General features: G+C 42.8%; 2 protein-coding genes across 2 annotated transcripts; one reads left to right on the top strand and one right to left on the bottom strand.

Moving 5' to 3' along the window:
- The first annotated feature begins 2,477 nt into the window (after positions 1 to 2,477).
- Positions 2,478 to 6,391, top strand: LOC103712748. Its single transcript, XM_026806803.2, has 5 exons — positions 2,478 to 2,895; positions 3,683 to 4,299; positions 4,395 to 4,503; positions 4,916 to 5,236; positions 6,151 to 6,391. Exons 1-5 carry the CDS (start codon positions 2,743 to 2,745, stop codon positions 6,181 to 6,183), a joined length of 1,233 nt encoding a protein of 410 aa, XP_026662604.2. The 5' UTR covers positions 2,478 to 2,742; the 3' UTR covers positions 6,184 to 6,391.
- A 438-nt stretch (positions 6,392 to 6,829) lies between these two features.
- LOC103712772 (putative pentatricopeptide repeat-containing protein At1g68930) lies at positions 6,830 to 10,611 on the bottom strand. The gene has a single exon (XM_008799393.4). It carries the CDS (start codon positions 10,380 to 10,382, stop codon positions 8,070 to 8,072), a length of 2,313 nt encoding a protein of 770 aa, XP_008797615.3. The 5' UTR covers positions 10,383 to 10,611; the 3' UTR covers positions 6,830 to 8,069.
- Positions 10,612 to 12,955: the final 2,344 nt, after the last annotated feature.

The raw sequence follows: 12,955 nt of genomic DNA, 5'->3' as shown, positions 1-12,955 counted from the left end.
TAGCCCAACCCAAACCAGGTCTGATCAGACCATAACAAAACCCATTCATGGAATAGGTGGAACCGGTTCACAATTTAAACCCAGTTCAAAGTCTGGTTCACCCTTAAGGCACGGATTTCAAAGCAAGGAAAACCCAGACCGAATAAAGAAGAAAAAGAAAGAGAAGAAGAAGGAAGAGAAGAAGAAGAAGAAGAAGAAGAAGAAGAGGAGGGAAAGGAAGAAGGGGGGGGTGGCCGGTGGTTCCGGTCGGCCCTCGGCGGTCGACCGTGGCCCTCGGCGGCGGCGCTCGGCCAGCCGCCGTCGGCCACGCCACTGTCACAAGCGGCGCCGGACGAGAAGAAGGAGAGGAAGAAAGGAAGGAAAGAGAGGGACCGGGGCTGGGAAGCCCGGCCCCCCGTTCGCCCACCTCCGGCCGAACTCGTTTCGGCCGGATTGACCCCGGCCGGCCACCGTCGGCCGGCCGAATCCCACACAAAAAAATAAACTTCCCCGAAACAGGGGAATTGAAACCAAATAATCTCCCCTCACTTCTCTCCCCTCAAATCCAAAAATAATAGTAACTATGTTATCTTGCTCACCTCCGGTCGTCGACAGTGGTTCCCCGGCGGCGATGGCGGCTCCGGCAGTGACGGGCTCCGGCAACGGCAGCGGCAGCGGCTCTCAAGGAAGGGGAAAGAGGAAAAGATGAGTTTCTTTGAGGGATGGGCTCTCAGAGAAGAGAAAGAGGGAGAGAGAGAGAGGGAGAGAGGGAGAGAGGGGAAGAGGGAAGAGGGGGGGGTGGTGCGAAGATCCCGCTGGCCGTTCGGCCGGCGTGGTCATCGTGGTCACCCCCACGATGACCCAGCTGAAGTCGGCACCCCTTGCCGACTTCAGTCTGTTGGGCCCTAGAACGGGCCCAATTCGAGTCTTCACAATTTCAATGTGGCATGTACGTTCATAATGATTCATGCAATATTAAAAATATGATAGCATATTAGTGGCTCGGTGTTATTACGATAGATATGACAATTGTTTTGAGAAGTGTTGTTTTTGCTCAAGAATACAGATGCACACTGAAAATTATATCATACAGATGCACACTGAAAATTATATCTTTCAATTCCTATTCTCCTAATATATTCATAATTTTTCCGCATGAGCAATCAAAAATTATTCAAAGTTAATTCAGCAATTCATGATTTTTATAATTTACTCAAATTATTTATAATTTTTATGAGAAAATAAATGATGATGTTACCTATTAATTTTTGCAGTGGATGTTGCTGCATTTATAGTTGTCATCTCCCTATTTTTTATTTTCACTCAGAGACTATCCTGCCTATGTTTTTTACCTGCGTCATGGAGGCAGATCACTCTACTCCCGCGGTGATTGGTTAGGGTTGGTTGCTGCGCGGGCACAGCGTATGCGAGAGGCTCCTGGCCACGGAGGATCCCAATATTTTTAGTCCAGCTTAAAAAAAAAAAAAAAAAAAAAGGTAGCCACGCCCATGACGAAGTCCCGGACAAAGGCGATTAGGACCCGCTCCTTTTTTTTTATTTTTTATAAAAAGGACACGCCTTTTAATTATCATACTAATTCAATCTAATGATCGTTTACCACGCGCATGAATACACCTAAAAAAATTAAAAAATAGAAGACAAAGAAAAGAAGAACAAACTCAAACTCTCCCAGAAAAACTCTTCCACATAATGCACAACATAGGAGGCAACCCAGTCAACTGCACTGTTCGCCTCCCAATAAATATTAGTGCTTCGAAAAGAAACAAATATTTTCACAAGCCCGCAGATATCTCGAACTCTTTCAGAAAAACTTACTTGAATCATGCAAAGCATAGGAGACAACCCAGTCAGCAGCACTGTTCGTCTCCCAATAAATATGAATCTCCGGAAAGAAACAAACTTTCCCACAAGCCTGCAATATCTCGAACTCTTTCAGAAAAACTCTTCTGAATAATACACAGTATAGGAGGCAATTCAATCAGCAACATTATTCACCTCCAAATAAATATGAGTACCTCAGAAAGAAACAAACCTTTCAAGCCCACAGATATTTTGAAGCAGCAGGTGCTGGTCAATGTGGCTACATTTCTATTTCCAAAGTTTATCGCCAACCGAACCATTGCTGCTACTTTGGAATAAAAAGTTGTTGGCCGTTTGCTTCTGGTCATGATACCAAAGATTAATCACCGTCTGAATCATTTCTTGTATACCGCATAAAAAGTTTTTTTTTGTGGCATTATTTTTAGAAGCTTGTTTTCGGATACCAAAAACGTTTTTGTTTTCTAGCTTTTGTCTTCTTTCTCTAATCCTACTCCAGCTATGGATTCTGTTTCACCCACAAAATCCAATAAAGATATCTAGGTTTCTCAGACCATACTTTTACTTGAATGTTTTATTTGATATTATCTGTTTCTGATTTTTCTGACCTTGTTTCTCTGTGTAAGGCTGAATTCTTAAGCTGTCATTTTTGCTGCTGGATTTTTGAGCTCTCTTCCCACGTGTTCAGCTTTGAAAGGCCATCGACTTTGGTCATCATCTCGATATTTTATTTCATATAGCCGGGTTTGAACGTTTCTTGTAGCAGCAACCTTGGAAGCATTCAACTTGTTAACATTGTTGACCACGTCGACGCTTTGATTACAGTTTATTTATTAGCAGCTTTATCTTCTGCAGTCCAACGAAGCTCAACCGTTGTCTCCTCGAGCATCAACTCTGGTCCTGTGCGTGCCTGAGGGGAAAACCATGGCATCTTTCTCGATCGAGGAGTTCCTAGGCGAAGGGGCTCTGAAAGGCCTCATCCCAAAGCTTGTGGCAGGTGGCTGGGATGATGTACCTACAATAAAAATGATGAATTCTGAAGACATGGATTGGATTAAATTGACGCAGCAGCAGAAGGTTTTGCTTTCTTGCTCCGAATTATATTCATGCGCACTCAATTTAATTGATTCTTCGAACAAAGACTATTACACCCCATATGGTATCTTTCTCTTTTGCATTGATGTATGTTGAGTTATGTGAAATTGTTCTGATTGCCTTCCTTGAATGAAATGGTTGGCTGCTTGTTCCTCCAAATAAATAAATAAAAAAAAGAAACAGTTAATTACTTGATTGTGTTTATGTTGTATTAAATTTCAGGAAATCACTTGATCCTCCTAATAAGTTTGGTTAGGTCGAAGCTTTCTCCCTTTCGTTCTTCTGTCTGATATCTGTCTTCCTTGATTAGTTTTCAGGCTTTTATTTTAAGATACAAATATTCCTGAACTTTTTTTCCCCCCACTGTTACTACTGGGTAATAAAATGATGAAATTCTTCTTCTTGTTTGTTGTTGAAAGAAGCATGGTAGCTGTTTTGGGCATTTTATGAACTTGCTTGCTTCCGTCTTGATGTTTGGCATCTTAAGAGAGAAAAAAACAACATAAAGGTCAACTTCCATATTTAATTCTTCCTCCTTATTTCAAGATCTTAAAAAGGAATATTTATCTGAATCAAATAACACAGTTGCTAGTATTCCAGTTGAATGATTGAAGATATTGGCATTCTTGATGGAATTTTTTTTGCCATATTCAAATACTTCTTCTCAGATGAATCGTTCGTTGAACTGCATATACTTTACCTCACTGATGTTTGCACTGAAGTCCGATCTCAATGATGGATGGATGAACTTCGTATTGCATTTCTTCAGGATGCGTTGGAGCTCAGGTCATATCTGCACGACCGATCCTTGATGGAATATGCTGATAGGCTAGAATCCTCCAAGAAGTCTCTAGCTGAGCTTCTAAGTACAAGCACTTTGGAGCTTTCGTCGCAGTTTGGCATGAAGAGAGGCCATGTTGCACGTTTCATCGATCGAGCCAGTGCTTGCAGGGTCTCCATGCCACCCTCATATGTTCTTCCTGCCAGGGAAAGAAGCATGTCTTCTATCAGCAGTAGTCAAGGGGATGAACCTTCTAAAACTACAGAGAAGTTGCAACATGTCAAGACCCCCTTAAAGGTAAGCTCATATCAGGAAAGGTCTGTCGAGCAATCGGCAGCAGGCTTGAAAATCAGTGAAGGATATGTCTTTAAGGGTATAGTTGCTGCGGAACCTGCTGAGCCAAGGCTATGTGGTTGGATCCAACCTCCTCCAATAGTGGAACAAGTTGCTCCATACTCCTCCATAGAAAACATCTCAGTTCAGAAGCTTACCCCTGAGTATAAAGGTGGCATGGCGCGTTTGGTGACTACAAAGGCTCCACCTATGAAAGCTTCAGAGCTATGGAAGCAGAAACCAACTATTTTACTTTGTGTTCGACGCCCTGGGTAATGATCATTATTGATTTCACCCATTCAATCTGAACTTTCTATTTTTCCAGCATTGCATAATTAGTTGCTTATGCTTATGCTTACATGTGCAGGTGTGTTATGTGCAGAGCTGAGGCTCATCAGCTCTATTCAAGAAAACCAATATTTGATGCCATGGGATGTCAGCTGGTAGCTGTTCTACATGAGCAAATAGAATCTGAGGTAATGTTTATGATCATTTAGTTTGAGCTCTTGCTATATACCTTCTCTTGAGATCAATCCAGGTACTTAAAAAAAGTGATTTATTGGAAACCAGCAAATAATTCTCAAGTTTTCAGCAAAAAGTAGGACTTTCAGAGAATAATCGATAAAAAAAAATATGCCTATTGTAGTTCTGTGAATAATTTATGTTTTCTTTGGATATTCCATGAATAATTCTTAAACTTTTTGAACTGCTCCTATTCATTGTGCTGTTTTTGATGGATTTTTTCAAAAGTATATCGCAGTTGTTTCAATTTTTAATCTCTGACATACCTCCAACAAATATATCCAAAATTTTGCCTGAGCAAAACATTTCCATATCCCAACCTTGTTAATATGGACACAAGTGAATTGTTTGTTTTGATGATTCCAGATTAGCGATTTTTGGCCTCGATATTGGGGTGGGGCTGTGATTCTTGACCGATCCATGGATTTCTTTAAAGCTCTTGGAGGAGGAAAGCTTCTTAAAAACAAGTTTATAACAGGGTTTCTTTTCAACCCTCGTGCTATTGCAAATTACAAGCGTGCAAAGGCCACAGGATTCCAAAAAAACTACAAAGGGGAAGGTGAAATCATGGGTGGACTGTTTATCATTGGCAGTGGTAAAACTGGCATTGCCTACCAGTTCATTGAAAGGAATTTTGGGGATTGGGCACCTACTGCTGAAGTCATCGATGTATGCAGCCGGTTGCAGGTATTTTTGTCACAAATGATATTTATTTTGTTGAAGTAAATTTACCAACTTGTAGTTAAAATACCACTTTAGAATTGTTTGGTAATTCATTACCTATAAAATCTTGTTGCTCCATAACAGATTTGCATGCTGATTTAATATGAATGTAATAAATATTGAATACTGTGATTAACATAAATCAGTTTGCAATTTAGATCATGCATCCATAGTGTTTGGAGGTGAGAACACTGCAAAAAATTAGTTTGATTTGGAAGATGTATAACTTGTGGTTTCTATTTGTTTGGTAAGTTCTAGGATTAGCACTGATCACTGAAAAAATGGAAAGCTACACCCCTTCCCTTTCTACGTTTCCCTCTAACGAGGGGTTTGCAAGATCATGAGTTCGTTTAAGGCATTGTATGCTAAGAAAATAAAAGAAGAGAAAAGTAAGTCAATGGAAGATAAGAAAAGAAACAAAAACAGGAATCTTATAATGTTTGGGAAAGCAAATTGCAGAATAAAGCTATAGAGAATGCGGATTGAATGTTGTTCTAAGTTATTCTTATCTACTACCCCTTTTGCTATTCTCTCTAAGTCAATAACTCACTGGAGAAGAAAAACTTTAGGTTAAACAGATAATTTTGGCGCCTAAATGTTACCTCTTTCTTTCTCTCAAATTTCCTTTTCTTTGCAAACAATGGATAAGAAAAATTTTGTCTTTCTTCTTCTCTCTCACTTACTTAGCAATGAAACAGAACCAGGTGGATTGAAGAAGGAAATTAATGGTTTCAGTAATTTACACTTTCAGCTCAATATTTTAACGTTCCTTACTCCATATGAGCTTCTTGCTTCAATAACTTATGAGAGCATATTTTGAGTTGCTTGTTTCATTTGCTTATAATTTGGAAATTTAACAGTGCTTTTACTTTGTGCAGAGGGAGCTGCCAAGTCAAGGCGAGTCGCTATAGAGAAACCCATGTAGGGTATGAACCGCTTGTCAAGATTTGGGCATTCATTTGAGGAATTGTTTGCCTTATGTCACTAGAACTCTTTTACAGAGGTCTATAGTTTCTTGAAGCTAGGAAAAATATATTGAATTCGCATTCTTTTATTATAAGATTGGGTTTGTACTATGTGGAACAACTTCAGTTGTTATAGATATATGGAGTTTTCCTATTGTTATTTGCTCTTTATTTTATTTTTCTTCTCTCTCGATAAATACAGAGCCATATAATGAGAGACAATGGATGCCAAAGTTTGCCGCCTCGGTACCAGACCCCGTACCGGTATCACACTAGTACTGTGTCGGTATGGTACGGTACAAAATTTTCCCAGCATACTGAGTCTCAGTACACCTCCTGTTTCAGATATCGGTATCAAATTGGTATGGCACGGTACGTCCCATACCACCCAATTTGGGTCAGTACGGCGAACCATAATGAAAACATTATTGGTTTAAGTCCTCATCCTAAATAAACATGTAAGCTTTAAAGATATATAAACCAAAATAGAGCACAATCAAACAAAATGGAATTAGATAGGTTTGAGACGACTCTCTATCTGCCATAAGCTGAATCTAAACTGAAAGGTAACCACGGAAAGTGGCCAAACAGATTAAAACCATTCAAGTTCAGCCAATACCTGTCATGCTTGAAGTTCAACTTTGTGTTGCAAAACATACATGTCCTAGCATAACCCAGGCAGCTATATTTGCTAGGCCATACCAATTTCAAGATCACTCTCTTTGCCACTGAATTGGCTGTAGAAGAGGCATCTGCACTATAAAGCAGAAGTAAAACATGGCTTGCATTTGCACATAATACAGAAAGCTTTTGTCAAATAACAGTAACAAACATATAGTTGCATTAAGAATCAAAAAGACTAATAAAATAATATGTAATTGAAGATCACATATAACTATTACACTGGCTGAGGTGTCATGCGAAAGCCCATGAAAAATGCAATACAACTAGACGCTACTGTTGCAACCCCCCCCCGCGAAAAAAAAGAAGAAGAAGAAGAAAAAGCAAAACAAACCAAAGTAGTTTTGCTGGACTCCCAAAATTGGCCTATTCCTTGGTTCACATGATAACCCTAGCAAGGTGCTGTTGTAAAATTCCCTGAAGTCGCCACAACTCTAATCATGTTTGCAGAATCATTATATCTGTCTCATTATCATCTTTACTACCAGAGCCATCGGAAGCCAACAAAATCTGGACTACCTTCAGATTATCTCCAATACTGTATATAGAGGTTTCTGAAATATTAGCCCCTTCGAACTCTTGTTCCATTTCTCAAATGGGATCACAAGAAACAGGTCCTATATTTTGGGTCCCAGGTATGGATTCTAGCTGACATATGCTTCAATCTGTGCCAGAAACTATCAATTCCCAATCCTATAAAATAAAAGAACACTTTATCCATGAAGTAATAGAAACTTTTTCATCAAAATTCTTCTGCATAATTCAAACAACCATTGCTATAAATATGTGCTGATGTTTGTTTTATATATTCCATATCATTTTGCAATGGTATGCTTCTGCTGTACTTATAGATTAAAATTTTCCTCTCTTCAAAAATGTTTATTTTGTCATCCAAATATTATGACAAGGTTAAATAAATCAGTTGCTTGAAGCAACTGATGAATGATTAGCTCAGTCATTTACTGATGAATGTGCCTAATCTTTTCATGTATAAATTGTTGGAAATTTACTTCCAACTTGAACAATACTGTCTGCACAGGTTTCTGAACTTTCTAGTTTGTTGCATGAATTGTATCTGACAATCTTGGAACAGATTGATAAATCCTCCTTGATGCGATTCTTTGGGTTTGTCTGGGTTGAAAATTATTTCATCACCAGAAATCTCCACAAGAGCACACTCCATTACTAAACTTGTGGAATCGAACAGCATCTCTCACAAGAATTTCACGGTCAACTATCTTAGAAATGAACTTGGTTGCATTGTGGCAATCTCCACAAACACGGAGGTTTTTAACTACTCTTATCGGCAATTCTTGAGGTATAAAAATCAAACCAAAAGCAATGGCAAGCTTCTCGCTATGATGGTTAAGCATATTCATCTTCTCAGCCTCCCCTACATCATGCAAAACAGAACTCATATCAGGTTTGTATCCTTCCTCAACCATCTTCAAATGGAGCTTCTCTAGCTCAGCGTATATTCTTTCCGAGTAGGGGTGGGACTGGTCGTCAGCTGAAAAAATGTGCACCTTATTCTTGTGCTTGATCCAACTGCAACCAGGCTCCTTCCTCACTCTTCTATCTCTCATTCCCCTCCTTAACCGAGCAACTTCATCCCATTTTCCTCTCGCCGCATACATATTTGATAGCAATACATAGCTTGCAGGGTTCTGTGGATCAAGTTCCAATAGATTTTCTGCTGCCCATTTCCCAAGTTCCATGTTGCCATGGACCCTGCATGAGCTCAGCAGTGTCGCCCACCCAATTGCATCAGGGAGACAAGGCATCTGCTTAATAAAATCCTCAGTCTCTTTCAACCTTCCTGCTCTGCTAAGTAGATCAATCATACAAGTGTAATGATCAGCTATGGGAGTTATTCTATGTTCTTCCACCATAGAATTGAAGTAGCTATATCCTTTCTCCACAAGCCCTGCTCGACTACAAGCAGATAAAACACCAATGAATGTAATGCCATCAGGCTTCACTCCCTCAATCAACATTTTTTCAAACAATTCTATCGTCTCTTTTGCCTTTCCAAACTGAGAATAGCCCGAAACTAATGCAGTCCATGAGACCTGGTCCCTAATCTGCATCTCCTTGAACAGCCGGTGCGAGTCTTCAGTGCTTCCACACTTTCCATATAAGGTAACAATCGCATTAGACACAGTAATAAATGAGATCAACCCTGAGACTAGTGCTCGACAGTGAAACTGCGCACCCTCTTCCAAGCTAGCTAGATTGGCGCAAGAGCTGATCACACTACCAAGGGTAAAATCATCTGGCTCGATACCATTCCTTTGCATTTCACAGAAAATCTTCATGGCTTGCTCACTACATCCATTCTGGCCATAACCCACAAGCATTGCAGTCCATGACACAATGTTTTTGAATGCCATTCTCCTAAAAACTACTTCTGCCAACCTTATGCTCCTGCACTTTGAATACATATCTACAAGAGCACTCCCTACAAAGACGTTGTTGTCATAATATGTCCTAATTATATAGGCATGAACCTGCTTCCCCTGTTCCAGAGCCGAAAGACCACCACACGCAGTCAGAACACTTCCAAAAGTATATTGATCAATACCTACACCCTGTGCTCTCATATCTCTGAAAAAACTAAGGGCTTCCAATTCCAGCCCATTCTGGGTTAGACCGGTGACCATTGTGGTCCATGAAATGGAGTCTCTTTCAGACATCTCTCCAAACAATTGCTTTGAGTCCTCAACCATGCCACACCGAAGCAACCCCGTGATCATGGTGTTATACACTACCAAATTCTTCTCCTCCATCCTCTCAAAAACATGTCTTGCTTCGCCAAGGAGCCCTACTTTAGAATACATGTCAACCAAAGGACTACCCACAAAGACATAGCGTTCAAATCCATACTTTATGATTTGACAATGGACTTGCCGACCCAAGTCAGCGGATGACCGAGCCGATGCAAGAATCAGCATTGTCGAAAACGTGATGCGGTTCGGTGCCGCTTGTCCCTCTCTTAACATAGCTCGGTAGGCCTCAAACGCTTTTTTTGCGGAGCCGTGGCCCGCGAATCCCGATACGAGGGAATTCCATGAGACGCAGTCCCTCTCGGGCATCGAGTCGAACATCTGCTCCATATCATAGAGGCATCCGGACTTGGAGTAGGCCGAGAGGACAGCATTCCAGGAGAAGAGGTTTGGGTGGGGGATTTGGTCGAACACGCGGCGGGCCTGGGCAGGGAGGGCGGCATTGGAGTAGGAGGTGATGAGGGTGTTATAGAGGAAGGTGTCTATGGGGTTTAGGGCTCTGAGGATGACGCAATGGAGCTTCTTGAGGTGGGATTGGTTGTTGGGTTGGGAGCAGAGCTTTAGGAGGGAGGCATAGTGGTTCGAAACAGAGGATGGCATCGCCGGAAGGGGAGGGGTAGAAGAACGGGTAAGGTCCTTGAAAAAAAGGAGCGGTTTTGATGTACGTGTAGGGGGCATATATGGAATTGTGATGTGGGGTTTGGTTCGGATTGAAAATACTTACCGACTTCTTTTTTTTTGAAAGGAAATACTTGCCGACTTCTGAATCTGAGTACTAGCACGATACAAACGAACACCTGTGCTTCAAGATTTCCCGAAGGATCTTATTTTATGGAAGTTCTTGATTCGCGCCAAGCTACGTGTTCACAAGAAGCCAATCATAATACGAGATGTATAGAAGTCATTATTATGGGCCGATACCCATGGATACTACACCTCGGAATTGGCCACAGCAGACATAGCGGACCAATAAATAGAAGCTCGACCAATAGAGGCGGACATGGAGAGTCCTTTAAATTTCAAACTCTCTCCCTCTAGCTGGTAACAGCTCGATCATGATTGTAAATAGTTTTTTTAATTATGCGATGTGCAACGATCTGTATGGATAAGATGCGTGGGCATGATCCTCAGATGAGACGCACAATCTATTACCAAAATAGCTAGCGCATGTTCTCGATGTACTCGGCAACTAGCGCTAGCTCTCGTCTATATAAACTACACTTGAGGAACCCTCTAGATAAGTTTTCTAAGTTCTCCAAATTCTCTAAGTACTCTTTCGATCCTATTATGATATTATTCTGCCACTTTCATAACACCTTCGTTGTTTTTGAAAGCTGTCTGAATTAGGCATCCAAGGGTCTCCATCGGTTCCTCTCTGGTAAGTGATTTTTTTTTTTTTTTTTTTTTTGGTGAAAACGGCAATTCATATAACTCTAAGTTGAGTACATCCAACCAAATCAAAAGAAAGTAAAGAGAACAACGTAGAGGGAGTATCCCCTAACGAAGTCCAAATGACCTCTCCGGAGTGCCGAGCGGCATAAGAGGCGACCCAGTCTGCTGCACTGTTCGCCTCCCGAAAAACATGTGAAGCCTGGAAGAAGCTCGACTCCTGAGCCAATCTCCGAATCTCACGGATGAGAGGATGATCATCTCCGTGTCTGTCCACTCCCCGAATCCACTCTATCACCACAGAGGAGTCTCCCTCAAGGCAGATGTGCTCAGCACGCAGTACCCGCCTCGCATAGGATATCCCCTCCCAGGCTGCCCGCAACTCCGCACCAACTACGGTAAATCCCGGCGCACGGCGGCCACCGGCTGCTATCAAACTGCCGAGGTGGTCCCTGATAACAAAGCCAACTCCTCCTGACACCCCGTCTACCGACCTACTACCATCAAAATTCACTTTGAGATAACCAAGGGGTGGGGGTACCCAAGAAACTAGGGCGAATCTGGGCGCTGTGATAGCAGAAGAAGTACCCCAGGTATCCCTGGCCATCTCAGAAGTGAAAGTGATAGCAGTGGTAGAGACCTCCCTAGCAAGACGCAGGGCCCTGTCCATCACCAGCCGCGGGGGTGACCGTCTACCCTCAAAAATGCCGGCATTCCTATCCAGCCAGATGGAGTGAGCCAAATATGCCCCCCGGATCCCGGCCTCAGCCGTGCTCGGCCGCCGCATAGCCACTCTCAGCCAATGGATCAAATCCTGTGTCGACTCGACTGAATGGGGTAGCACTGTGGGCGATCGGCTCCAAATGCCCCTAGCTCTGGGGCACTGCAAAAGAGCATGATCCATCGTCTCCTCTGTCTCCGTACACTCGTCACAATACTGAGTGATCCTCACCCCTCGCCGTGCCAGTACGCTCCTGGTCGGTAGGCAGCCCCACGCTACCTTCCAGATGAAGAGCGCCACGCGCGGGTGAATCCGCATCCTTCAGATCCATCCTCCCTCTATCTGTCGTGCTGGCTCCCGGCTCAATAATGTGTGAATATCCCTAGCTCGCACCCGCGATCGCCCTGTCGGCATCCAGACTAATCTATCCGCCCCTCCCTGGGCAAAAATAGGTAGGATCAGGATCCTCTCCGCCAACTGCTCCCCGAAAACCTCCCTAATCAGCTCCACCCTCCAGCGGTCCCCCTCCGGCTCCATCAAGTCACTGACCCTGAGACCGGCTACCCTCGATGTATCCGCTGTAATCGGAAGTCTACTCATAGGCTGCTCCGTCACCCACCGGTCCTCCAACACATCAACAGATCGACCATCACCAATGGCCCATCTAATCGCCGGAAGCACCAAACCTGCTCTAGCACAAATCTCCCTCCAGATCGGTGAGTGGCGCCGCCCGGGCCGGGCACCCGGCACTGGATCGCCATACTTGGCCCTCATAAGTGAAGACCACATGCCATCAGGCTCCAACACCACTCTAGCAGCGTGTCGTGCAGCTAGAACCTCCCGCCTCGCCATCAGGATCCTCCAGATCCAACACCACTCTAGCAGTGTAAGTGATTTTCCTTTGTCTATATTGTTTTAGGTTGGATCCGGCGTCAAAATCACAGTTCGCGTCTAGCTTTCTCCATTCTTTTTTATCTTGGAGACATGCAACAACCCCTAAGCTGACCCCTCCGACCCGAACAACAAATAGGCCAACCTCTCCAGCGACCGCATCAACACGGCACCTGGGTCGGGCCAAATCTCAACAGGAACACTATCAAAATGGAGATTTATTAGCAAATGTCTAGCAAGGTAATCAAGT

The sequence above is a fragment of the Phoenix dactylifera genome, chromosome 1 (assembly GCF_009389715.1).
Source record: "Phoenix dactylifera cultivar Barhee BC4 chromosome 1, palm_55x_up_171113_PBpolish2nd_filt_p, whole genome shotgun sequence".
Lineage (NCBI taxonomy): Eukaryota > Viridiplantae > Streptophyta > Magnoliopsida > Arecales > Arecaceae > Phoenix > Phoenix dactylifera.
This window is presented reverse-complemented; position numbering and strand designations above follow the sequence as displayed.